Source organism: Limanda limanda, chromosome 11 (genome assembly GCF_963576545.1).
Source record: "Limanda limanda chromosome 11, fLimLim1.1, whole genome shotgun sequence".
NCBI lineage: Eukaryota > Metazoa > Chordata > Actinopteri > Pleuronectiformes > Pleuronectidae > Limanda > Limanda limanda.
This window is the reverse complement of record NC_083646.1, coordinates 2,489,491-2,516,470: the sequence shown is the minus strand read 5'-3', so window position 1 is coordinate 2,516,470 and position 26,980 is coordinate 2,489,491. Positions and strand designations below refer to the sequence as shown.

Below are 26,980 nucleotides of genomic sequence, written 5' to 3'. Positions count from 1 at the left end.
TCCACCGATTTATCTTGGTCCAGTTGCTTCACGGGGACCCGAGGTGCTTAAATGACTGGAGATTAACCGTAACCCTTGTTCAACAAACCTCGACCTGACCCTGTATCAGAGGGATTATCATCTACTGATTCCAGAATCCAGCTGAAACAATGGAGGGTCCGTTATCCTTAAGGAGCTCTGCGTATTACAGTCTCCTCAGCAGAGAGAAATTAATGAAATCATCCTCATGCAGAGCTGCTGAACATTTCCTGGAGGTTTAACATGGCTCTGCTAGAGGGGGGGGGGGGGGGGGGGGGGGGGGTGACCATCGCTTCTTTATATGTTTCAAGTGCTGTCAGCCAGATGGCGGACATCACTCATCAACTGGATGTGATTACAGAGGTTTTCATCGTTGGTTATTGCCCTAGATTGAGCCTGGAATAATTACATTCTGTATTCAAGCAATACATAGATGGACACAGCACAGTCATATTTATTCAAGAGGAAATAAACTGTGTATATTACTGGTAGTCAACATTTTATATGTCTTTGCTATGGGAAAATTACTGGGGGGGGGTTTACAGTTTGCATAAAGTATTCCGTCAAAACAGGGTTTAAGAAAGTCTGTTGACAGTAAGCAAGACGATGGAGAGCCTGAAGTGCACATAACAAGGAGGGATGGAAAAACACGAGAGCAAGTAACACAACAGCGACAACAAAAAAACACACACACCAACAAATCACATGACACAGTGGGAAATAAAACACAACGGCAGATAAAATAAAATATAATCGCAAATCACAGAACACAACGACATTAACTTCTGACAGAACCGGGCGCTAGCTACGGGCCATTCTTGTGATTTGCTGTTGTGTTTTCCTGTTTGTCGTGTTTCTGCGCTGTAAGGTTGATTTGTGTGTTTCCGTTTTCCCATTTGTTAAAAGCACATATTACACACGTTTATCAACCTTTTAATTGTCGTACCAACAAAAGAAAACACATACAAGGGACTAAATAAATAATAAATAAATGTACTTTATATTCAGATTTAAAGGTTCAATTACTCTGGAGTAGAAGACACTTCCACAAGTTAAATTATAAATATTATTGTTTATTATTAACCACACGTCTTTGCAGTTGTTATGATGTTCACTTGACTTTATAATGTTCTATATTCACTGAGTTATAGAAACAGTTATGATTTATTTTTCTGATTTAGGTTCATCTGGCGGTCGTGTTCAAACCCCCCCCTCGCCCCCCTCTCGTTAAATTGTTACTTCCTGTGAATGATGAATAAATATATATGCATATGAAACACTTGGGATTTCATTTGTGTATGAGACAGGATTTTTACAGGGTCTCTGCTCCTAATTAAGTTGCAAAAGAAATTCTTACCCCAGTTTTAAAACAAGCTTAAAATTCAGTATCTTTTAGATTCTGAGGCCAAAGAGCGGCTTCGTGTCAGAAACCTGTGATTCCAGTCGAGGGTTGTTTTTACCATCGGTTCTATTCAGACGTAATAACAGTGTTTTCTGGGGGTTGAGTGTAAATCCTCAGAATCAAGAATCCTCCAGTGTTTTGGCCTCAGACCTCTAAACGCTGTGATTCTGGTGAATATGTAGCTCATCACAAGTCCCCAGCAGCGTCCCTCTGCAGCCTACTGAGTGTGTGTCTGTGTGTGTGTGTGTGTGTGTGTGTGTGTGTGTGTGTGTGTGTGTGTGTTCCTCCAGGTGTCCAGACGGCCCTCGCCCCGGCACAGTGCGGCCGTGTCAGCTGCCCTGCAAGAAGGATTGCATCGTGACCCCGTTCAGCGACTGGACGCCGTGCCCGGTCACCTGCGACGAAGGTACTGGGAAATACATTTTAATCAAAGGCAAAGAGGGAGGAGCCAAGCCGAGGGCGAGTTTTACTTCCTCACTCAGATCAGGGGAAAGGAGTCAAGGTTATTTACTCCTCAGGGTCTTGATTTGGGTTGCAAAATACCGGGAATATTCAAAGTTGGAAACTTTCCATGGGAATTAACAGATTTATACGGGAATTAACGGGAATATACGGGAATATACAGGAATTAACGGGAATATACGGGAATATACGGGAATTAACGGGAATATACAGGAATTAACGGAAATAAACTGGAAATGTTGTGGGTAATTTATACTAACTGTATTTACCTTGTCATATACAGACATAAATATAAACATGTTGTTGTGTCATAGGCTGATTTGAGCCCTGAGGAAACTTTGGGCACTTGACTATATGCTTCTGCATCGTTGTGTCATTCTTAACATAGGTCTTTGCACAGTATTTGCAAATGTACACAGCCTTTCCTTCTACATTGGATGAGGTGAAATGTCTCCACACATGAGATAGTGCACGTGGCATTGTTCTGTAGAATAAGATGAGAAAAAAGTTTGTAAAAAAACACTAATGCAATGCCAGAGATATAAATAGTTAGCCAAACAATTGGAATCGTCTGTAAACATATTTTATAATTGATGGATAAATGTATGGAAATAGTCTAGATGAACAGATGAACAATCCTCAATCAGCATGCTAATATATTTTTCAAAGTTTCCGGAAATTTACCGGAAACTTTCCACCCCTTTGCAACCCTAGTCTTGATTAATGGTTTTAGTAGTTTCACTTTACTTGATTTAGAAGAAAGTGTTTCACATATTCTTATAGAGATTACTATCATATAACAGGTCACAATACTTTATGGTCCTGACTTTATTCTGGAGTTTGACACAGAAGCAGTTGTGTGGAGACACTACGGAGGCGTGACCCTGTGCACAGAACACCAGCTCATTATCTAACACACAAACACATGCACTCACATCTCGTTACACATGATTAGTTCGACAGATTGACACGTACGACCATATCTGCTCCGACCTCTTCCATTCCACCTGGGGAACCCGCTCGCCCGCGGCTACACGTGTCGGCGACTGAGCGGCGGTTGTTGTTTTCACGCTGTTGAAAAAAAACGCGAGGTCACCTTTGTCAGGCGGCCAGTGGCGAATGTATAACATCGATTTACGACCGAGAATCATTATCGTCCATATTTTGATGACCTCTTTATTTGACACCCGGGCATACATCTCTACAGTCTGAGCACGCTGCGGCGCTGGCTGTGCATTTTAATGTGATGCTGTTGATACCTTCACCTCGTGCAGAGGATCGCACGCCGCCCACATGCAGAAGCTTGAGAGCCGAGCTCGGGACTTTCCAGAGGCTCGTTCCGTCTTAATGAACGACTCCAGGGCTTCTCCACACGTGCAAATACCATCAATTTAATCGAAGTCAATTCTGAACTCTAATAGGATTTTTCTCCATCATCATCATCGTTGTTGCTGGTTTGATATCTACAGTAATCAGACGTGCATGTTGTGTGTGATAGCTGTCAATTGGATTTGGCAACGTTCGTCCCCGAGTGTTTCCTCGCTCATCACTCTGACATGCCTCTCTCCCCTTGTCCATGCAGATATTTCATATTTTAATCCGGTAATTGTCTGTGTGTGTGTGTGTGTGTGTGTGTGTGTCTGTACAGCTGGTAACCCTGTGAAGAGCAAGCAGTGGAGGAAGCGTCTCGTCATCCAGCTTCCGTCCAACGGAGGACAGGAGTGTCCAGAGCTGCTGGAGGAGGAGAAGGACTGTGAGGTCCCCAAAGTCTGTCCAGGCTTCAGGTGATTCATGATTCTGACTAGAATGGTTATTGTGCGAGTAACGTGAGTCTTTGTCTCTGTCCTTGTAACACAAGCACACATTTAAACACGTAATAATGATGCAGTCAATTTCTGATACTACTTTGGCTGCGGATTCACTGATATCGGGAGAATCTCAACAATATTTGGCTTTTGAGACATTGCATCGTTAGAATTATTCCATCTTGCATCGGTCAAATAATGTAGAATATTTGCTTCACATTTTGAGTAAACCCACAATAGATATATCTGGGATTATGTCTAAATTTACGATTATTCTGCATTATTATATCTGTTTAAAAGCCGATTTATCAGCTGATACAAGTCTTTCACAGACACAATGTTTGGTATGTTTGCCGATATAAAAAGTTTAACTTTAACTACAGAATAAACAATTTAGAAACGATGTCCACAAAAACCCATATTAGTTGGGCTCTTCTATGTTTCTGGGATAATTCTTGATACATTTAACAAACTATAAATACAGACCTGTAATTTAATCTATATAAAATATTGTTAATATTGTCTGGGACATCTCAGTGAAGTATTTTACTCCAATGGCTTTATGCTGCAGAGTCATGAACAAACTGTCCTGATTTGTACCAGGTGGAAAACCCACAAATGGAGGAAGTGCCAGCTGGTGCCGTGGTTCCTCCGACAGGAAAGTCCCACAGCCCAGGAGTCCTGTGGACCCGGACTCCAAACCAGAGGTACACAATCCAATCCCTCCGTCTCCCACGTCCCCTCTGCATCCGTCTCCGAACCGTCCCTCATCAGCGTGAATCAAATCTTTGCTCATCGCGCTGCATCTGGATCGCAGCCACACGGCAGCAGACGGACCTGCCAAGGTTTAGAGAAAGGGCCAATTTACTGAGTCACACATCAAGTCCTCCCACTTAGAGGAAACTAACACAAACTGGGGCTGACACCTCCGTTAGAAATATAAACAAGTTTAGAAACATCAACAAGAGACTTATTTTCCTTCTTTTGCTTATTTTTTATTTTATGTAATCATCCGAAGTCCGGGAAGGAAACGTGTTCACGTCCCATCAGCGCCTCTCTGGAGACTTGTTGACAGTTTTTTTACACCTCAGGCTCTTGTCATAAAATTTTAATGGAATGTGTCTTGTTGAAATTTGGGCGAAGATGCTGCTGTAGCATGCGGCTGCACGACTTCCTGTTGTTATGGACACATGCAGACGTGACGAGTGCTTTAAAGAAGCTGCAGTTGTCCCTCCTAAAAATAAAAAAAGGAGTGTATTTCCTCTCGCCTTTTAGAGGAGGATGGATGTTCCGTGTGGTCCTGGGAGGCTTTCAGAAAAATCCAATTTCAGCGAGTCACGCAGAATGATCAATTTCATTATGCCCCAGCTCCTATAGAAGGCCATTATTAGTGCCTATATTTCTGTGTCTTCTTCGTCTAACTTACATAAATGGATGGAAGAGCGAGTCCATTCTTGAAAAAGGCTCCCAGGTCCGTTTGAACCTCAGTCCCAGTCAGTGATCCTCTGCAGCTTCTCTCTGATATGATTCCCTGAGACGCTTGATGTCTCCCGCTCGTGTTCTCGCACCTCCGACTCTTTTAAATGACTTTTCCTTTGTCGCTGACTTAAAACAAATGAGACTCTCCGTCTTCTCTGCTTTGTGTGTTTTCTGAAAAATGTGTCGTCTTGCTTATGTGGACAGAAACTTTCCTAATAGAAAAAGACTTGCCACTTCAGTGGCACTTAAATTAAACACAACTGGGTACATGTACAATTCTCTCTGCAAGGTAAGGCCTGACCTCACACGCCATCACACTGAGGCTTTCTGAACCGATAGCTGTGCCCACGGGGGTTCAGCAAAAAAAAGTGCTTAGAGATTGATTTTTGCGGTGAAGGTAGAAACCTGCAGAACGTCTGCATCACAGGAAAATGAAATATCGCAGCAACACCGGTAATACCCTTTATTGAAAGAACAGAGAATGGGATGATGAAAGCAGAGACAAACCGACTTGGGGCTTCAAACTAAAGTGCATTTGTGTCTGTTATACTCTCATATTTGTTATTTAGCCCCTTGTGAGATTTGATCTGAAGACCTTGGTTTAGCTTTCAGCCTTTTTCAGTGACTTAGTTTCCCTCTAGAGCTGAAGTTGAAGTGATATTTGCTTTCCTACTGAGTCCACTCTCATATCTGTCAATTAAAATTAGGATACAGCCAATGGACGATTATATTTACTGGTTTAAAGATGAGGAGCGTGGACACCGAGCTAGCGCGGCTCGGTCTGAAGGTGCTAAGGTGTCAATTCAAACCTACCAGCTGCACTTTAAACCAATTAACATGATCTACTATATCCTGCAATTTGTGCTTTAATGAGGCGGAATGTGCTGCACTATTAAATTAGACGGCTCCAGAGCCTTTAACCTTAGCTCCCCGGCTGCGGCTGTGGCTTTTTACCAGAGAGGAACGAGAATGGTCTTCATCGAATCAGCTGACTCTGTTTATAAAAACACATTTCTGGGATTCCCCTCCAAAAGCAGATGATATTTCTCAAGGTCAAAACAATAAAGCTGCAAGTTGTAGTGGAGAGAAGAGTTTGATATCTCCCTTCATCGGGTGAATGAGTATAAAATAAGGATACATATGAATAGATGGAAGTTGAATATAAGTACCTCAGAGATGTATTTACAGTCAGTATAAGTCCTCTGACATTTTCATTTCTTGTTTTATTACCACACACTCTGCTCTGCTCACTTCCTGCTGTGCCCATCCATCAGTCTGCTGAAACAAACACACATTAGATGATGTAACGGGCCTGTTCACATTCTAATGGAGCCTTTCTTTCTTTCTTTGTGTTTATTTTTTAACAACTTCCTCGACCGGTCCCAGCTGTGTCCTGTCGCCAGCTGGATGGAACGCAGGCCGACATCGGCGAGTGTCTGAGGTTCGCCAAGGTCATGCCAGTCATCACTCAGCACTGTCAGCTGCCCTGCCAGGACGACTGCCAGCTGACCAACTGGTCCAAGTTCTCCTCCTGCACCGCGGACTGCGTCGGCGTCCGCACCCGGAAGAGGGCGTTGATAGGTGAGAGCAGAAAGCGCCGTCGCCCGTGACCTCTCTTTCTTCAGACGAGCTTATTTGCGTTGATGAGGCAGTTTGGGGCATAACGTTGGAGGGCAACTCTCCAAAAGCGACTCGCAGTAAAGTCAAACACGACGGCATAAATCTGCTCAGATGGTTCTCGCCAGCTAAATGCTCCGGTGGGATTAAAGCAACAAATCTGAAATAACTCCACAGGCTTTTGTTATCCGTCCGATTGTCCTCGGGGGAGTTGCCTCGTGCATCACAGCCATAAAAAGCAAATGATGAAAGTGGTGGAAGGCATTAATGCACCTCCACAAGGTGTTCCTGAGGGCGCCGAGAAGTCAACTTTAAACCGGGAGGAAGATTGAACAGATTTTATTATCCCAGAATGTGAAAGTGGAGTTTCCCTCGACCTTTTCACCTCGGTGTTAAACACTGATACAGTTTTTGGGGAGATGAGGTTGTGGGTTTTATAGATTTATCCTCAATTCCACTTGTATTTGGGGATATATGAGATGTCGGCTTGTCCTTCTCAGATCCTTTTATTGGTGGATAAAATAAGTCTGTTTCCTCTTATTAAGGTCACTATTCTCAGCTCAATAACAATATAAAGTGGAACAAATTCAGTTTCCCTCAGAGAGGATTGTAAAAGTGGAGAATACAACACATTCTGCTGCCGCCTGTTGATCGATGTGACCTTTGCAGAGAAATTATAGCCACACACACTATATTGCTCCACAGCAGTATAGAGCTTAGAGGCATGGTTTTAAATCTAAGATAAATTTGTGGAAAATAACAAGGCAGTGAAACCAGCTCGGTGAAGAGGCTGCAACCCAAAAGCAAAAAGACGCCACTTGTTCTTATTTGTGTGGGAAACATCCTCTAATGATGAAGTGCCAGAAGGGAAATGTTTCCTTGCATCAATCAATGATGGTTGACACGTCTCAGGATAAAAAATGTGGAGACGCTTCAGTGAAAGATGGCTGCGCTTGGAGCCATGTTTTCCAGCGTGATCTATCCTGGGAGGCTGCTGTGGCTGTCAGCGAGTACACTACACCGAACAAGTGGCCTCAGCCCCTCAGTGTGAGACCCCCGACACCAGCCCACACGTGGAGTCACCTCTCCTCCGGCTGTCTGGACTCATCTCTGTTCCTCTCCTCTCCCTCAGGGCGGAGCAAGAAGAAAGACAAGTGCAAGAACACGCAGATGTATCCGCTGAGCGAGACCCAGTACTGCCCCTGCGACAAGTACAACGCCCAGCCGGTGGGGAACTGGTCGGACTGCATCCTGCCCGAGGGGGGCCGGGTGGAGAGCGTCCTGGGCCTGAAGGTCCAGGGAGACATCAAGGAGTGTGGCCAGGGCTACCGCTACCAGGCCATGGTGTGCTACGACCAGGACGGACGGCTGGTGGAGACCCTGCGCTGCAACAGCCACGGTGAGTGTGTGTGTGTGTGTTTGAGAAACATTATCATCTATTTATCTTGTGTTTCTGTTTTTATTCTTTCTACCTAAATACTTTTATTTTATTCTATTGTATTGTATTGTATTTTATTGTATTCAAATATACGGGCTGCTATAACGACTTAATTTCCCTTCGGGAATGAATAAAGTAATCTATCATCTATCTATCTATCTATCTATCTATCTATCTATCTATCTATCTATCTATCTATCTATCTATCTATCTATCTATCTATCTATCTATCTATCTATCTATCTATCTATCTATCTATCTATCTATCTATCTATCTATCTATCTATCTATCTATCTATCTATCTATCTATCTATCTATCTATCTATCTATCTATCTATCTATCTATCTATCTATCTATCTATCTATCTATCTATCTATCTATCTATCTATCTATCTATCTATCTCTCTCTCTATCTATCTATCTATCTATCTATCTGTCTGTCTGTCTGTCTGTCTGTCTGTCTGTCTGTCTGTCTGTCTGTCTGTCTGTCTGTCTGTCTGTCTGTCTGTCTGTCTGTCTGTCTGTCTGTCTGTCTGTCTATCTATCTATCTTTCTGTCTGTCTGTCTGTCTGTCTGTCTGTCTGTCTGTCTGTCTGTCTGTCTGTCTGTCTGTCTGTCTGTCTGTCTGTCTGTCTGTCTGTCTGTCTGTCTGTCTGTCTGTCTGTCTGTCTGTCTGTCTGTCTGTCTGTCTGTCTGTCTGTCTGTCTGTCTGTCTGTCTGTCTGTCTGTCTGTCTGTCTGTCTGTCTGTCTGTCTGTCTGTCTATCTATCTATCATCCATCCATCCATCCATCCATCCATCCATCCATCCATCCATCCATCCATCCATCCATCATCCATCCATCCATCCATCCATCCATCCATCCATCCATCCATCCATCCATCCATCCATCCATCCATCCATCCATCTATCCATCTATCCATCTATCTATCTATCTATCTATCTATCTATCTATCTATCTATCTATCTATCTATCTATCTATCTATCTATCTATCTATCTATCTATCTATCTATCTATCTATCTATCTATCTATCTATCTATCTATCTATCTATCTATCTATCTATCTATCTATCTATTTAGACTCATAGTTTTAGTGATTGTTATTATAGAAGCTTTAATGTTCAGAAAACACTTTCCTCAGACCGTCCATTGCTGCAGCTCCTCTTTTCAGCCTCTGTCTGAAACACCTGGTTTTGGCTCCTGTCTCTTTAAGGCTCCTCCTCCTGATAAAGCCTGTTTGATTAGACAGCTGGTCCACTCCGTTGTGATTGGTCAACCACTTCCAGGGTGTGTAGGAAATGTCATAGTCCGTCATTCCTCAGTGTGCGTGACAGACTGGCCTCTGGTGAATCTTGGGCTTGATGATTCCAGCACGACATCCCGATTCCCCGGAGGTCAGGGGTCGACCTGGTGACGAGCTGTTTTACTTGAACAACACAGAAGAGCACTTCTCTTGTCTCGATACAGTTTTTCCATTCACACGTTCACCCAGCGCCTCGATCTGCTGACCTTTCAGTTCGTGGACAACCCGCTCTGCCTCCTGAGCCGCAGCCGACCAACAGGGGAACAAATACATACATCTAGAAATGTCCATCCATGCGGAATCCATTCACTCCAATACCACGGGGGGAAATGGATTTTTGATTGTTGTGCTCATAGCAGTGGAAAGTTAAATACCAAAAATAAATACACATGAAAAACAATCATACACAGTATTTGGGGAATTCCATTAATACAACAGATGTTCTGTGGTTTGAATCATTGCTTAAAGTTCGGATGTGAGGTCTCTGACTTGGTGTCGGGTTTGAACCGCTGCTGCAGAAATGACTTAATGATAATTTACTACAGATTTCAAGGTTGTTACTCTGGAACTTTCTCTGTTGTAAGAGAATCTTTACAAACGTGTTGATGCTCATTCAGTTGTCGAACAGATTTATTTCTCTTTCCAGCTTCGATTTCAGTTTCAGGAGCAAAATATACTGTTGGACACAGAAACAGTGCAGAAGCAAGAATTTATATAAATTTCTGTTTTGTTAAATATTCATGCAAATTGAAATATTTTGTTTCTGCACATGCGAGAGCCGCTGCCAGATTCAGATTCTGGATTTCACGTGAGCAGCTTCCTTCTTCTTCCGGCTCATTCATGTCAGAATCATTTGTCTCCTCGTCGTGAGGATCCGAAATACTTCAAGAAAAGAATCCGAGCTCGGAAAACAACTCGTTGTGAAATTGCTGTGAAATAGAATGCGAGAGACGTTCAAATAAATACATCAGTTGTTGTGCAGATATAAAAACATGGCTTTAGTCTCCGAGTGTGAGTCACAGATTCGGATGCGTCAGTTAATCTGAGTGTGGGTGTGAGAAGTGTAGAGATGAGGTTGTGGTGTTTGTGTGTGTGTGTGTTTGTCAGCCTGTGTGTATCTTCCCACCTCTGTGAATGTGTGTGTGTGTGTGTGTGTGTGTGTGTGTGTGTGTGTGTGTGTGTGTGTGTGTGTGTGTGTGTGTGTGCATCCATGCATTCATCTTCAAGCATCATTGAACTTGATAAAGAAAAGAGAGAGAGATATCTTGGCGTTAGTTCGTATGAATCTGGAAGATATCATTAAAATCTCTCCTTTCTCCCGTTGTTCAGTGGCTCTTCCCTCTTTCTCTCTGCCCCCCCGCCTTCTCCTTCATCCTCTGTGTCATTTTCTCCGTCGTCACTTTCGATCTGGATGGAGGAGGAGACCCGGCCCTTCCCGCTGACTCAGAGCCCTCAGCTGTGATGTCGATCAGGCTGAACCGTGCCGCTCTTATCTCCGTGTTCCACCGACATCCACAGATTAAAAAGGGGGGATTATCATTAAAAGTGCCCCCCCGATCCAGCTTTGAGGTGTTGCTCACTTTTTTGCCGATCGCCTCGTTCCTCGATGAGAGCGAGTGAATATTTCAAGCGACGATAACACCGGATGTTCTCGAGAGCCGTTAACACAGTTGTAGTGAGAAACGATTCAAGGACTTCAGAGTGTAATTAACTTAAAATGTTTTAATTAAATTTGTGTGTAAGGTGTTTCTAAACCATCTCAATGGTCAAAGATAATCCGAACGGCAGGGATGTAATAATCAGCAGCACGAGAAGCGACTAACATCCAAATGACAAACTCCCTGATTCTATTAGTTCGCAGCAATAACTGCAGCCACAAGAAGATCTAATTAGTGTGTTGTCATGTTGAATATAATCAAGGCAAAGGCAGAGCTGAGGCGGGTGGGCAGGGGGGGGGGGGTTCGGGACTTGAGACCAATCAACAGACTCACAGCAACAACTCGAGACTGAAACTGTGTCTCGCTGCCGACAGGATGTGAAGCTGAATTCACACTGTTGTTGCAGAGGAGTTCTGAAAAAAAAAATCTAATTAGGAACAAGGAGCAAAAACTGCAGATTGCATGACGCATAAAGTCTCTACTAAAACTGATTGGTTCAGATATTTATTGTTCTGCAACAGGAAAATGCACAATTAAGATAATAGAAGCAAAAGAGTCGAAAAGAAGGACAAAAGAAATGTAGTTAAACTATAAATACAAAATCCACTACATTAGAGTTTTTTGTGGATCTGCAGCAAATCGTTAACATTTTTTCATTCAGATCCATGAATTATTCTCCGAGAAACTGGTGAAATAAATGTTAAAAAAAGCAAAGTGGGAAAAGCAGATCCTGGATCCCTTTGTCTGGATCTGTCGCTGAATTTAATAAGTTATTTCTTGTCTCACGTCCGATTCTTCCACCACTTTTTTTGAGATATGCTCAGTTGTTTTTGTGAAATCCGGCTGAAAAACAAACTGTAACATCCCAACCCTTCCCATCGGCAAAATGATGGGTTATATAGAATGCATTCATCCACCAAAGCTTAACGGTTCCTTTAAATTCAATCAAGCTGTAGTAGATTCGACACACACATAAATATCTTTCAGTAAATATGGCTGTTTCATTTAAAGATCCTTGAATTATTCCCTGGAAAATCAACGGCAATGTCAAACAGCAATGGACCTTGAAATGTTGAAGAAACAAATAGCTGGTTCTTCCCCTTGATCCAAAATTCAATGAGTTTTGTGTTTCGTCCTTTGACACAAACAAAATGGTCCTTTTTGTTGTGTAATCCTGTAATGAAACCATAAACACAATCAGTGAAAAGGCCACAACATTGTAATAAACTGTTCTGTCTCACGTTGGGTCGCATCCAGTTCTTAAACCAGCCGTGTTTAAAACAACCCAAATCCTTCCTTGTCAAAACAACCTCTGCTAAACTGAAAAATGGTGGATATCGTTAGAAGAGAGTTTAGAACGTTTTCTGGGAGGAACGCCAAGGATTCCCAGAATTTATGGAGCGTCAGAGAATTTTAGCAAATGGATCCGTGTGCAAGTGATCAATCTTTTGCACTTTTTTGTCTTTGCCACGTTAAGTGCTTGTCTTCTGTTCCGGCGTCGATCTTTCCTCCTCAAGTCTAAACATCGGGCCAACGTACGGGAAAAACAGCGAGTTCTCCAGAGAGAAGAAGGAAACATACGCTAAAGCTGTTGTAATCATGTCATTAATGAAGAGGGACGTGGATTTTAAAATAGCATATCAGAATCAGAATCCTTTAATAGTCCCACAGTGGGGAAATGTGAGGGTTTTACAACAGCAGCGCAGGCACAGTTCAACAAGAGCAAGAGAAAGAGCAAAACAACAAAGTAAGAAACAAAAACAACAATGAGCAAAAAGAAAAAGTAAACAGTCAAATAAGCATATAAATAATAAGTAGTAGAACAACTGTGCAATGCAATTAAATAATTAAATTAAATAATTAAATAAATTAAATTGCACAAATTGTGTTGTGTGTTCAATGGGGTCACAGCTGGTTGTACAGTCTGACAGCAGCAGGAAGGAAGGACCTGCGGTACCTCGCCCTTAAATCGTCTTAAAGAGGTTCTTACTACTTTAATACAACTTTGGCAAAAATGGAGTTCTAAGTTGTTTACTTCTAAAGGGAATCCAGCACATATCCAGGTTCAAACTGTGAACACAGAGAACACAGGACCACAGAAGTGACACCTGCTCCAGTGCTTCAGCAGGATCCTGTATCCAGGTTCCGAGTCGACTTCTACAGACGACAGGAATGATCTGCCAGTGATCTGCGTCCTGGCCTCGGCCCAAAAGCCTCCTGGGAACCTGGCACGAAACCTGGACAAGTTAATATCAGGTGAACTACGGGTGAACTGCGGCCGAGGCGTTTGCTCCGAGGGAACGAGAAGTGACGGCGCCGCTGATCCACAGTGACGGCACTCGACCGCCGGGCCTACGGTGGGAGGTCAGAGGTCGGGGAGCTTACTTCAGAGCTTATGCTGAACTCAGCGCGGTGTTAATGTTGATCTGGACATAGAGGCACGAGAGTGTAGAGGCCAGCGTGTGTGTATTTGTGTTCGTGTGTGTGTCACTTTGTGTGTCACTGTGTATTTAGTTGAAGCCAAAGTGTTGCCAGGATTCTAGTCATGGCTGGATTAACAGATGATTTATTTTCTAATCATAATAGCTTTACTGGATCAGTTTGAGGGCAGTGGATTGATCCTTCAGCTTTCCTCCAAGAAGTAAACATTCTCTCTACGGAAATCGAATCTTTCACCAACTTTACACTGGATTCTTTATTTTGTGACATATTTCTACTGCTGCAGTCATGGAGGGTAAAGTGATTGTCTTTCCAGATCCTGTCTCTTGGTTTTATTAGCTCTTATGAAAGGTCTTCAGCGTCTGCTACACGTTAAATATGTCTCTTTTATATTACTCAGACTAGACTTTGAGGATTCATCGTCTCATTTGTTCCTTTGAGCAACTCGACAACAGCAAAAACAGCTGCAAGGGTTATTTATTCATTTTATTTCCTACTAGTTGGTGTCTGGACGTGACCTGACACGGCTTCTAGTCATGGACATCACTTGTCAAAACACTCAACATCAGTTTTAGGACAAACTGAGATTCTGCACAGAGAAAACAAATGAAGACCACTCTCCCTTCTAGTTTTCCTTCATTTCCTTCGGCCGAGCTCAGCGGTCGGTGCAGGAACCTGTCGCTGCGTCTGGCAGCTCACGCTGGGTTCCAGATAACTCTGCAGTCCAGACTGTCCAGCCTCCTGCTGGAGAGAGCTCAGTGGAACGCCACTCAAAGTCAAACACTGTCTCCTCGGGAGCTCGGGGGCGGATCCATTCCGTCCAGACGTCACGCAGCATTGGCGGCGCCCACAGAGGCGTGCACTGTAAATCATGAACCATCAACTGAAGGGCAAAGCGAATTATATTTGCCACTTTTTTATTAAAGCAACGCAGTGTTGAGGTCTCGCTGATACACACATGGACCAATGAGTCAGTCTCAGGTGTCAATCATCACGTTTTACCCCTTTTTTACATCATCAAATCACTAATTACAACCAAACTGATCAGAAACACTTGAACAAACATCAGGAAGAACCAAAAATAACAGAAAACATCCGTGAGAAAAGTTTATTTGACGTTTTCTTTTTCATTTGTTTCATGCCCCATCCGTTAACATGGAGGAGACAGGGTTTATGACCTACAGCTGCAGCCAGTCACCAGGTTCAAGATGCTCCGGCTTCACTTTGCGGATCTGTCATGTCGACGCTGCACTGCTCATAGTTCAAATGTGTAATTACCAGCCAAAGACAGATAAACCAGCTTGTCAGCCATGTTTGTCATCGAGCACTCTGAGGTTGGAAATCAGTCATTTCAACCGGGAACATCTTGATTTCCAAATTGTCTGGAACGCAGCCTCACAGCGGTGGAGCCTGACGGAGGAACACGCTGAACGTGCTCAGCTTGAGGTTAAAGACATGAAGCCAGAAGAAATCTCACACACACACACACACGCACTGAGGAGCAGTGGTGTATAAAGTACTTGAAAGCCATACTTGAGTAAAAGTACAGATATATTACCTGAAAGTGACTTCGGTAAAAGTAAAAGTCACCCGTCAGAAAATGACTTGAGTAAAAGTCTTAAAGTAGCTCATATTAAAAGTACTTAGGTATAAAAAGTATCTGGTGTTGAAATGTACTTAAGTATCAAAAGTAAAAGTACAAGTACCAAAATTAAAAATTCAAAGTGCTTTTTATAGTAGGCCTATACAGACACAAAACAAACCAAAATGTTTCTCCTCAAGATTTATCTCAACTGACTGAAAAATTATAACAACAATATGAATATAATGTATATAATGTAAAAATCTTGAACCCTAGATGAGAGAGAGAGAGAGAGAGAGAGAGAGAGAGAGAGAGAGAGAGAGAGAGAACCAACCTCCGCTGCTCAAGTAACGAGCCAGTTTGAGAATGTAAGAAGTAGAAAGTACACATATTTTTGTTCAAATGTAACAAGTAAAAGTAAAAAGTCGTGAGGAAAAGAAATACTCAAGTAAAGTACAGATATGTGAAAAATCTACTTAAGTACAGTAACAAAGTATTTCTACTTTGTTACTTCCCACCACTGCTGAGGAGATCGATCTGTGAGGACTGACTCACCACCAGCTTCCTCTCCACTTGGTGGGAAGTGTGTTTGTCAGTCAGCATCGCACAACACGTGTCTCTCTCTCTCTGTGAAAAGGGCGAGCAGAGTGAACGAGCCCTCGTCAGGAAGAGGAAGTGGCTCGGCACTAAGTGTGACACTCCACTTTCCCGCCTCATTCACCTCATCGATTCCCTTAATAAAAAGGATAAACTGATTTACAGGCCGGTGCTGCTACACAAGCCAACAATAACTATCTAGTTCTGATCTCTTTCTCTAGTTTGCTTTCTCTTTGAGCAACTAGGGGGGGGAGAATAAAACCCATTTGAATCCCACAAAGCAAAAAGGATCAGAAGAAGAATCTCTTTCAACACCGTGTGACCTGTGTGGACGGAGGCAAACTGAGGAAACCACAGCTCGGAGAGAGAGAGAGAGAAGGATAAAAGAAGCGTAACAAGCAGAGGGAGATGGTTAAAAACATCCCTGTTGACTGCTGTGACCAAATAGATTGAAATAATGAAGCCGGCCTCCAGACTCAATCCACCGCATTGGGAGTTTTCTCTTTTTCAATTTCACATAACACACCGTAAAATTGTGCCTTTGAGTGTGGGCCCGTGTTTTCATTCCACCGGGCTTGAAATCAATAAGTGCTTTTATATTAGTTTGCGAGGTGTCAGTTAATGGTCGGCTGTGCTCCGGCAGCATGTGGCATTCAGAGAGAAGTTAAAAGGCTGTTTGTTTGATTGAGAAGGAGAAACTGGGCTTTGGAATGTGAAAAACCAGATTCTTCCAACCAGCCCGGGCTGTTCTTCTGCCTGGTAGTTCGGAGTCAGAGAGAACAAAAGGTTTTTTCTCACAGAGCTAATTTCCCCTATAAATCAATTATCTGCTGAATGCTCTTTTTGTTCTGAGATAATTAATAACAGACGACAACGTTCTGTCGGATTCTTTCAAATGGCCTGAAAAGTCTCGTCATTTTATCTGCCAGTGTTTCCTCTGGTGAGTTCAGGCACAAATCACCATCTTCTCTACAGGTTACAGCTCACAGCCGAGAAACCAGAACCACCAACCTTTAAATGTAAACGTTCTTCCTGTCGTCCTTGCAGGTTATATCGAGGAGGCGTGCATCATCCCCTGTCCTTCAGACTGTAAACTCAGTGAATGGTCCAACTGGTCGCGCTGCAGCAAGTCCTGCGGCAGCGGCGTGAAGGTTCGATCCAAGTGGCTCCGAGAGAAACCGTACAACGGAGGGCGGCCTTGTCCCAAACTCGACCACCTCAACCAGGTAACGAGCCGAGGCCGAAGCCCGAGAGGAACGTTCACATAAAAACCTGCAGCTGCTTCTCTGCTCGATCGAGTTTAATAGATAATTGAATATTAACTGTGCAAGATATTTATACCTATTCGCGTGTAATCCATACAATGTAGTATATACAAGAGAGAGAGAGAGTTAAAAAACAAATGGATCTGCCGAACTTGACCTTACTTACTATTGCTGGACTGTAGACTTTATATAAAGATCGATGACTCGTTTTCCTTCCTTCAAGAAGTGAAGCCAAACATTTTGGTGTGGAAAGGGCAAAAGCATGCTGCCACAATCAAATATATATATAAATAGTACAAAATACAGAAATACAACCTAGTGGGGCCAACAGACGTCAACAAACCCACAATGTGATATAACAGATCAGTTCTAATGTCCTGGACCAGTCACCAGCAGAGTAAACCAGAGATATATTGAATACCTCACATACAATAATCACAGAAGTAGCTAACAAGGTTATGCAGAAAGCTGATTGAGATGCTTAGGCTTCACTTTTCAGAGGGGAGGGTTCTCATCTCGTCCTTCTCTATGTACAGTTCATGTTCTGCAGTTTGTTCAAAAAGCCTCAGGTTCTGTAACCGGAGCCCAATCAACATATTTAAGCTCCAACATGTGTCAGTTGATTCCTCAAGGTTTCTATGATTCACTGAAATGAAACGGTTTCCGGGCGTGTGAGCATCAGCAGATGCAGATTAAGGTTGTGTTGACGTGCGCCTGCCTGTGTGTCTGGTGTGTGTGTGTGTGTCTGTGTGTGTGTAAGTTTACACAGGTATTAACGCCAGAGGCTTTCCCGATTATATCCTCTCAAACGTTGCATTGATTATGAAGTCGTTCTCTGTATGAACAGTTGTGCTCATTAATCCGTCTGTCTCCTTTTAATCCACATCGCCGCTCGCTGGATGTGACTCATCGCTCCAGGCCCAGGTAAGAGCTGCTTCTCTCAGCTGTTTGTGATGTAGTGGCAGATGTTAAGTGTCTCCGATGTGAGTGTGTGTGTCGCTGATTGATCGACTCACACAACCACAACATCCTCACTGTAAGTAAACAACAGAGCCTCGGCAGATTGATGCAGCCGAGGAGGAGGAGGAGCTCCGAGGGTTAGGAGTAATCTCGTTGGTGGAGTTAAACCGTAGAAGAGCTGAATCACGACTTATTAGAGCAAAACTCTGCACATAAACTTGCCCGGCTGAGACGCAGCATTTAATACAAATCTGTGTCTAAATATAAAATGTGTGTCCACGAGGATCCTGTCACTCGTCAGGGGTTTATCCTGCAGTGAGAACGTTTTAAACATTTGTGTGTGAATCAATTTAAAAGCAGGTGACTGAGGTTCCTCTCTCTCTCTCAGGTGTACGAGGTGGTTCCATGTCAGAGCGACTGTAACCAGTACGTGTGGCTGGCCGAGCCCTGGAGCGTGTGGAAGGTCAGCAACGTGGACCTGAAGGAGAACTGTGGCGAGGGCGTCCAGACCAGAAAAGTCAGGTATCTGTCACACTGGTCGTTCTGCATGTACATATATTAGTTTATTGATATTGATTAAATGTATTCTCCATTGATCTTTAGACAAGTTTCAAGCTAAAATCTAACAAAATGAATTTTTATATTGGACAAGTTGCTACTTTTTCACAGGATATATTTAACTGAGAGTAAATTATTTTTTTACTCTCTGAATAATTAATAGGTTAATCGATAAAAAAAGTTGTGTGTTCAAAAAACAATTTTAAAAGCTGTAATTTCAAATGTAATGATTTGCTTCTGTATTTTTGTCTCTTATTATCGACTGAAAACAGCCTTTTCCCTTTTGACTTTCTGTATAAACAGTAGTTTAATCAGAAATAATAGTATAATATTAAGTTTTATATAAAAAAAATTACATTTTCAAAGGAAAGCAAAGTTCATGATGAGAATAAATGCTGTCCTGTTTCTTTTTATTTATCTGATTAAATCAGTTAAAACACATAACAAAAGTTAAACATAGCTTCCAACTTTATTTCAGATATTTAATTCAGCTTCTCCATGTTCAGGCTGTGTTTACGTTGACCCTCCACAGCTTTATGTTTATTTTATGTATCTATATGAATAAAACTGACCTCTGTTACTCTGATGTTCTCGCTCCACTGAGTGAGAAACACATCCTGTCGTTGTGTCACTGTCACGTCAACACAAAGTCTCCTGCTCATAGGAGCACGGCACCAGCCTTTCTGACCCGTTCCTATGGACCCCCCCCCCCTTTAGGTGCATGCTGAACACCATCGACGGGCCCTCGGAGTCGGTGGAGGACTACCTGTGTGACCCGGAGGAGATGCCCCTGGGCGCCAGGGAGAGCCGGCTGCCCTGCCCCGAGGACTGCGTCCTGAACGACTGGGGCCCGTGGAGCCGCTGCAGCCTGGTGAGAGATGAACCCGGAGCAGGGGAGATGTTACATTACATTTCATTTAGCTGACGCTTTTATCCATAGCGACTTACAATAAGTGCATCAACCCTGAGGGAACAAACCAAGAACAACAAGTATCAAGACAGTACAATTTCTTCGAAATAAAGCAAAACTACAGAGTGCTATAAGTAAGTGCCATTTTAGTGCTACCAAAGTGTTAGTTTCAAAAAGTGGTTAGTTTTTTTGTTGTTTTTATTCAAGGTACAGTCGGAAGGATGTGTTTTTAGTTTTCGGCGGAAGATGTGTAAACTTTCAGATGTCCGAAGGTCAATTGAGAGCTCATTCCACCATTTAGGAGCCAGGACAGCAAACAGTCGTGATGGTGATGAGTGTTTAGCAGTGAAGGAGCAACGAGTCGTTTAGCTGAAGCAGAGCGGAGTGAACGTGCTGGTGTGTAGTGTTTGACCATGTCCTGGATGTAAACTGGACCTAATCTGAGATGTGGGAGGGTCAGACCTCTGTGAAGCCCTCTGAGATTTATCTTGATATCTTGTTCTCGTCGTAAACATGTTCTCTGCGGCTCGAGGATCTCAAACCGTAGCGGATCAGTATTATCCTGAGCAGTGTGTGAATGGATGTCAACAGGTTTGTTCTTGTCCGAGGAGGAATAAAGAAGATATATAAACTGGGAGGCAGGTTTATACGTCTCCTATATCAGGCTTTACTCTCCCTGTGTTCAGCAGAGAGGAGGAGGAGGGGTAATTTATGATAAAGACTCAGAACTCCTTATGAGCAGGTTTTCAAATTTAAATTCAGTGACACACACACACACACAAAACGCATAAAGCTAAATTATCACCCCTCGTTTGTGAGGATCATTTGGAAAACAGTGAAAATACCGAGTTACTTTTCATAACAATAGTGATTTATTATAAGAGACTCGATGCTGCCGCGACTTCACTTCATAAACGTCGACTTCATCCCAGGAGATGATGATAAAAAGAGCAGAAGATGGTGATTTGTCAGAGAGACCTGTTCAGACTCAGTGTGAAATATGAAGACTTTGTAAAAAGAGACCTGATGTGATCACAGCAGTGAGGCCCCCACCCGCCCCCCGCCCCCCCGCCCACAGGCCGCGGCACGTGTTCCATGTGAAAGAGTCAGAACATGGTGTTCGGCTCCTCCTCCTCCGCCGCTGACACATCTCAGATTCGTGGTAAAAAGCCATTTGAACTGCTCTGGTTTCACCTGCTGTTCTCGCGGCCGTTGTTAATCACACCCGCTTCTTCCTCAAAGTGCTCGACACAGACTTCCCACACTTCCTATCTCAATATGGAGGCTGCACTGGCACCAGCGGGACCCTCTCACATCTTTTATTCATCACAACCCGTGATGGAGTTATTCAAAAAGCTGTCAACTCTCCTCAGTGCGAGCAATGACTGTGAAGAATCTGGTGGTTTACTGTTCCTGCAGAATATATGTTTCAGCTTTCTTGTTTTTTTCCTACTGGAAAACAAATCCACATACTGGGAATCCCTAGAGACCAGGACCGGGCAGATGCTAAGATAACGTCTTGAGAAGAAATCTTACATGAAAATAATCCAGAATCGGGAGCGTTCAGTGTGGCTTGATGGCTCGGGGACTTGTCTGTGGACTATGTGACTGTATGAAGTAGGGTTGCAAAATTCCGGGAATATTCAAAGTTGGAAACTTTCCATGGGAATTAACGGGAATAAACGGGAATATACGGGAATTAACGGGAATTAACGGGAATTAACGGGAATAAACTGGAAATGTTGTAGGTAATTTATACTAACTGTATTTACCTTGTCATATACGGACATAAATATAAACATTTTGTTTTGTCATAGGCTGATTTGAGCCCTGAGGAAACTTTGGGCACTTGACTATATGCTTCTGCATCGTTGTGTCATTCTTAACATAGGTCTTTGCACAGTATTTGCAAATGTACACAGCCTTTCCTTCTACATTGGATGGGGTGAAATGTCTCCACACATGAGAGAGTGCACGTGGCATTGTTCTGTAGAATAAGATGAGAAAAAAGTTTGTAAAAAAACACTAATGCAATGCCAGAGATATAAATAGTTAGCCGAACAATTGGAATCGTCTGTAAACATATTTTACAATTGATGGATAAATGAATGGAAATAGTCTAGATGAACAGATGAACAATCCTCAATCAGCATGCTAATATATTTTCCCAGTAATATCATAGAAACTTACCTGACTAGTCCTTCACTCTACAGCAGGGCCTCAATAGCCCTGCTGTAGAGTGAAGCATGCTGGGAGTTATCTGTGCATGTGATGGAAGAATGCACAGTGGAGGCTTGAAACTCAACGTTCCATACATCTTTAAAATAGAGTTTTGAATGACGTTTTTATTGCTCAGTGTTTAATTTGCATAGTTGTTGTTTTTTTTCAAAATTCCCCAAATTCCCGAGCTTAACTTCCCATGGAAAGTTTCCGGAAAGTTTCCGGAAATTTACCAGAAACTTTCCGCCCCTTTGCAACCCCTGAAGTTCTTATTACTTATTACACACTGGTCTGTCTCTGTTTCAGCCGTGTACTCGGACCAACAGCCGGATTCGCACAGCGTACCCGCTCCGCTCTCCCAGTGTGGGGAGGCAGTGTCCGGACACCACGGATAAGGAGCCGTGCGGCCTGAACCTCAACTGCTTCAACTACTTCTACAACATCACAGGTAAAGGAAACCCAAAGTCTTTCAGGAAACTTCTGCAGGAGCTGAGTCTCCTTCTTTATAGCTGTGGGAATCTGGTGCTTTTTATCCCTCCTCAGCATTCTGTATAAAAAGTATGAGCCTTCACGGAGGAACAGTGTTGATCCAGCTTCATATCGGCAGCTGAGTTCGTCACAGAGCTGAGTCAACGAATGTGTGAAGAGCTTGACAGGATAGAAGTTGACACCTTTGTGTTACACATCAGGACTCGAGGTCCAGAGAGCCGGCTTTGTTTCTGTGTACGACCACAGACTGGATATATATAAAATGGACGTTTACTCCGGGTCGGGAATGTGAATCTGTTTCCTCATGAACAGCCGAGGCCGACTCTGTAGAAGTCGGAGAAAATGATTCAACTCCTCCCTTGATTTATAACCTCAGTAAACATTGTCCTTTTAAGGTGTTAATGATCTTTATCTCCAGTTTCAAGTCTTCTTCAATGTAGCATGAGGATCATTATGTAAATTATCATCCATTTTTAGTCAATTAGACGATGATGGATTAGCTAGTATCGTCCAATGGGTGAAGGTTTCAGCTAGTGAAGGTGGGAGTGAAGTGTCTTCGAGCTCAGTCAGGTTCCACCGCCTCTTTAAATATGTTTTACATCTGAATTAAGAAAAATAAAGGTGTCATTGGACAAAATGCCAAACTTAAGGCTTCAAAACGGCAGCTAAAAGTTTAGAAAACGTATTGAGGCAGATCGCCTGCTTCTGGTTGGAGACGTATTTTTAATTTCCCGTTTCAGAGCCAGACAAATCAATAACTGACTCATCTGTTCTTTTGCAGCCTTATTAATTGCAAACCTTCCAATGTTCTATCAGACCTCGTTTTGTTTAATGAGGCTCTTCTGATTCTGCTTTCAATCACAGGCAGGGTTTGTTTTTACACTTGAGCTCCACTTGGAAAGGTCAAACAAGCTCACATTTCATGTTTCTAAAGATCTCTTCATATGTTTGGCTGCTGATCGCCGTGGGTTCGATGCTCAGTGGCACCTCGGTGGTGATTGCCAAACAGAAAATGTACTTTTTGATTTACTCTAACGCAGAAAAGATTCTGGAACTCCTTGTGGATATTGAGCCGGAAGCTTCCTCAAGCTCTATATCGACTGAATTCAGCTTTTTCCCTTTTTACTTTCTATGTAATCACTAAGTTAATCAGAAAGAAGTTTTTATTTAAAAAAAATTTAATGTTCAAAGGAAAGCAAGGATTATGATGAGAATAAATTATTTGTTTCTGTTTATTTATCAGATTAAATCAGTTAAAACCTAAAACAAAAGTTAAACATAGCTTGCAACTTTATTTAAGTATATTTAATTCAGCTTCTCCATGTTCAGGCTGTGTTTACGAAAATGTACTTTTTGATTTGCTCTAAAGATTCTGGAACTCCTTGTGGACATTGAGGCGGAAGCTTCCTCAAGCTCTCCCCTGGAATCTGGAGCAAATCCCAACTCAACAACACAGAGGCCACACGTTCACATTTCGTTCCCAAAACTGTTAAAAAATAAAAGATTTCAATAAAGATAAGCGGAGAGAAAAGATTGGCACTCTTCCTATTTTTCAGTTGTTGAAACTTGTATTGTGTTGCCTTGGTTTCTGCTGCCCTACATTCTGCAGCAGCCCACTCTCCTGTCTTCCCTTTGTGTCGGGAGATGAGACACATAATCCCTGCTGCTGGGTTCACTGTGGCACACGGGCTTCCTGGGGTAGATGTTCATAATATACAAGCTGAGATTATTATTGGGTAAAACACTCTTTCTTGTTGTTTTTTTCATTGTTGATGCAGAAACCGTTCCTTCAGTGTTTCTTCTCCTTTTTACAGCCTCCTCTCTCTCTCTCTCTCTCTCTCTCTCAGCGTCGCTCTTTCTTGTTTTTCCATCTCCATATTTTTCCCTCCCCAGAGGAGCCACAGAATTGAGCTCGCAAACGTCAGCGCCTGGCGTCATCGTCATCAAATATTTTTCTATTTGACGATTCCATGCTTTTTTACAGGATATATTAAACTGAATATGGCTTTTTTACTTTCTGTATTATCAATAGGTTTATCGGTAAAAAATACAATTGGTTAAATACAGTTACACCTCAATTAATGTAGCTGTATTAAGTTTTGTGATAAAAAAACAATGTTAAAAGCTGTAATTTAAAATGTAATGATTTGCTTCTGTATTTTTGTCTATTATTATCGACTGAAAACTGCTTTTTCCCTTTTTACTTTCTATTTAATCAGTAAGTTATTCAGAAAGAATATCTTTCTGTTTATGTATCGATTAAATCAGTTAAAACATAAAACAAAAGTTAAACATAGCTTGCAACTTCAGAGGCCTCACTCTTTTGTTATTTTTAACAACATGCACGATGCATTTAACTTTAGGAGGCGGTGATGTCACACCTGACCGTTTGTTAGTTGCTTGATGTTAGTTAATTAGATGAACTACGCAAAAAAGCTACTCAACCGATTTCTGTGAAATTATGTGGAGGAGTGGGATTGACCCAAAAATGAACCCATAAAGATTTGGTGCAGACCTGGATCAGGAATATTTAACGTTGCAAGAATCAATATAATCGTCTTGTTTTCTCAGGAAATATTTTATAGGTCTTTATGTTACAAATCAGACATGTTTAGGGGATTTAAATCTGTGCATTTCTAGTGCAGATCGAAATAAAAATCTGTATCTAGATGTCTTTATGTCTAAATGTGGTTTCATAACAACTTCCGTTCTTATTTTAAGGGCGTTGTCTTCTTGTATGTCTGGAACAAAATGTATTTTTCCTTGACAGAAACGTAACTTCAGCTTCTGATGTTGCTGAACTTTTCTGCTGTTTACTTTTAAATCCCGGTTGCTTTCTCCGAGGAAGGGAACTTAAGTCTGAGCGCCTGCCCACACAGCTCGCGTGTGTGATGTCAGCATAAAAGGCCACTGATGGCAGCTGGATTTATTGGATTTAAGTGAGCGGTTTTAAACCTTAAATGACCTCTTTGCAGAGCAAGTAATCATCTTTTATCGACAGTGATCTGCTGGAGCCAGAGGCTGTTTGGAGTCAGAACAGAAAACTAAATGAAAAAGGCTCACACACCGATTATTTTACCGTTGGAGTCGTTGAACTAAAGAGGTAAAGAGCTGAGTCACACTTACAGTACACAGCACACGGTCGTCTTTCTGCTGCGTCATCCGGTCGGTTCATTTGTATGCGTGACATGTCTCTCCTCAAAGATCCACTCAGAGACAGGAGCAGTGACGGAAGGAGAGTTTTGGTTCATGTCTGCAAAGTCACCAGGGATTAAATCGATAGTATCCATACACCTTTATCCAAAATCTATAAATTAATTGATATTTAACAAGAAAGAAAATTCTGGAGGACAACCTGTATTCAACGTGATGCATCAGTGCAAAGATCCACGACAGCTGTTTCTCTCTGTGATTTATTCAGTCGACAAATCTTTGAACTTCGTTTCCATTATCGTCTGTATTCATTTACCTACATTTATTAATCAAGTATTTACACACCTGTTTAATTCTGTCCTTTGCCGGAGTCTTTCACTTCATCCAGATCAATGGAGTCGGGACTTGGCTCCGAGTCACTCACTTAAAGCTGCTGTAATCAATACTTGTATATTAATAATGGATCAATCATTTTAATGTCATTTTTCAGTGACATTTATTCCTGCACAGAAAGTGGATTAAATTAAGGATGAAAGATAGATGCTCGTAGTTTACTTCATATTTATTCATCCCTTCATCGTGTGGTCTTGTTCTCTGGGTGACGGAGCGTGTGTCTCCAGCATCGATATCTTTTCTTTTGCTGCTTTAGAATCCAAACACGAATCGATAAACCCTGATGACAGTTAGATGTGAATGTGTTTTTGTTTCCTCCTCAGACTGGAGCACGTGTCAGCTGAGTCAGAACGCCGTGTGCGGCAGCGGCATCAAGACCCGGATGCTCGACTGCGTTCGGAGCGACGGCAAATCTGTGGACATCAAATTCTGCGAGGAGGTGAGGTTTCTATTTTTATATTTGTACCTGTTTGACACATTCCTGGGTTTTGAGGGAAGTTCTTAAAATGTTGCTTAGAGAACTTGGGGAGTTAACCCCTTGTCGACGAATGTCACGAATTCACCTCAAAACCCATTCTGGTCTTTTTATCCCCCTAATGCCTGATGGTGCAAATACTACACACACCATGAAGGTATTGGAAGTACTAATGTGTAATCTAGTGGTCGGAGTGGAAAATACATACTAGCCCCTTGGTACTGTGCAGTTAAGTTATTTTGAGGTATTAAACTGTATTTGAAATACTGTGATGATGGAACAGCAATGATTGCAAGGGGAAAATATGTTGTTATTCAATTCCAATCAAAAGCAGCATCAATATAATAATCTACATACAAGAGACTGGAAAATTTGTTAAATTACGGTTATGCCCAACTATGCCTAATGTCGCTAATTTGCCTCATACCTACATTTTATATCTATTATATATGCTATATTGAAATTAACAATCTCCACTTAATTAAGCATCTGTATGACATTTCAGGCAATAAGGGGTTAAAGGTCATTTTGGCCTCACAAAACATATTTATGAAATTCCTTTTATTAAAAAGTCTTCACTATGAGTCTGGATATAAACTGCAAGTTGACTGGATTTCAGTTTCTTCTTAATGACTTAATCACATCACTCATTACATTAGTATTGTATCCGTCCGGTGCCATTAGTCCCACAGCAGCATGAAATATTCACAAGTATTTCCAGGCAGAGATTGTTAGCGTAGCCGCGGGCTTTT

The 26,980-nt window shown here is 42.2% G+C and overlaps 1 protein-coding gene across 1 annotated transcript in view; it reads left to right on the top strand.

Annotated features, from left to right (window-relative positions):
* The window catches only part of thsd7ab (thrombospondin, type I, domain containing 7Ab), a 132,601-nt gene that overhangs the window by 80,532 nt on the left and 25,089 nt on the right, over positions 1–26,980 (top strand). Inside the window, exons 10-20 of the mRNA XM_061081407.1 lie at positions 1,711–1,826; positions 3,531–3,666; positions 4,291–4,394; positions 6,553–6,747; positions 7,916–8,182; positions 16,853–17,031; positions 17,989–17,994; positions 18,419–18,552; positions 19,306–19,459; positions 22,025–22,166; positions 26,077–26,192. Of these exons, the coding sequence (XP_060937390.1) occupies positions 1,711–1,826; positions 3,531–3,666; positions 4,291–4,394; positions 6,553–6,747; positions 7,916–8,182; positions 16,853–17,031; positions 17,989–17,994; positions 18,419–18,552; positions 19,306–19,459; positions 22,025–22,166; positions 26,077–26,192 (1,549 nt within the window). The remainder of the gene's footprint in view (positions 1–1,710; positions 1,827–3,530; positions 3,667–4,290; positions 4,395–6,552; positions 6,748–7,915; positions 8,183–16,852; positions 17,032–17,988; positions 17,995–18,418; positions 18,553–19,305; positions 19,460–22,024; positions 22,167–26,076; positions 26,193–26,980) is intronic.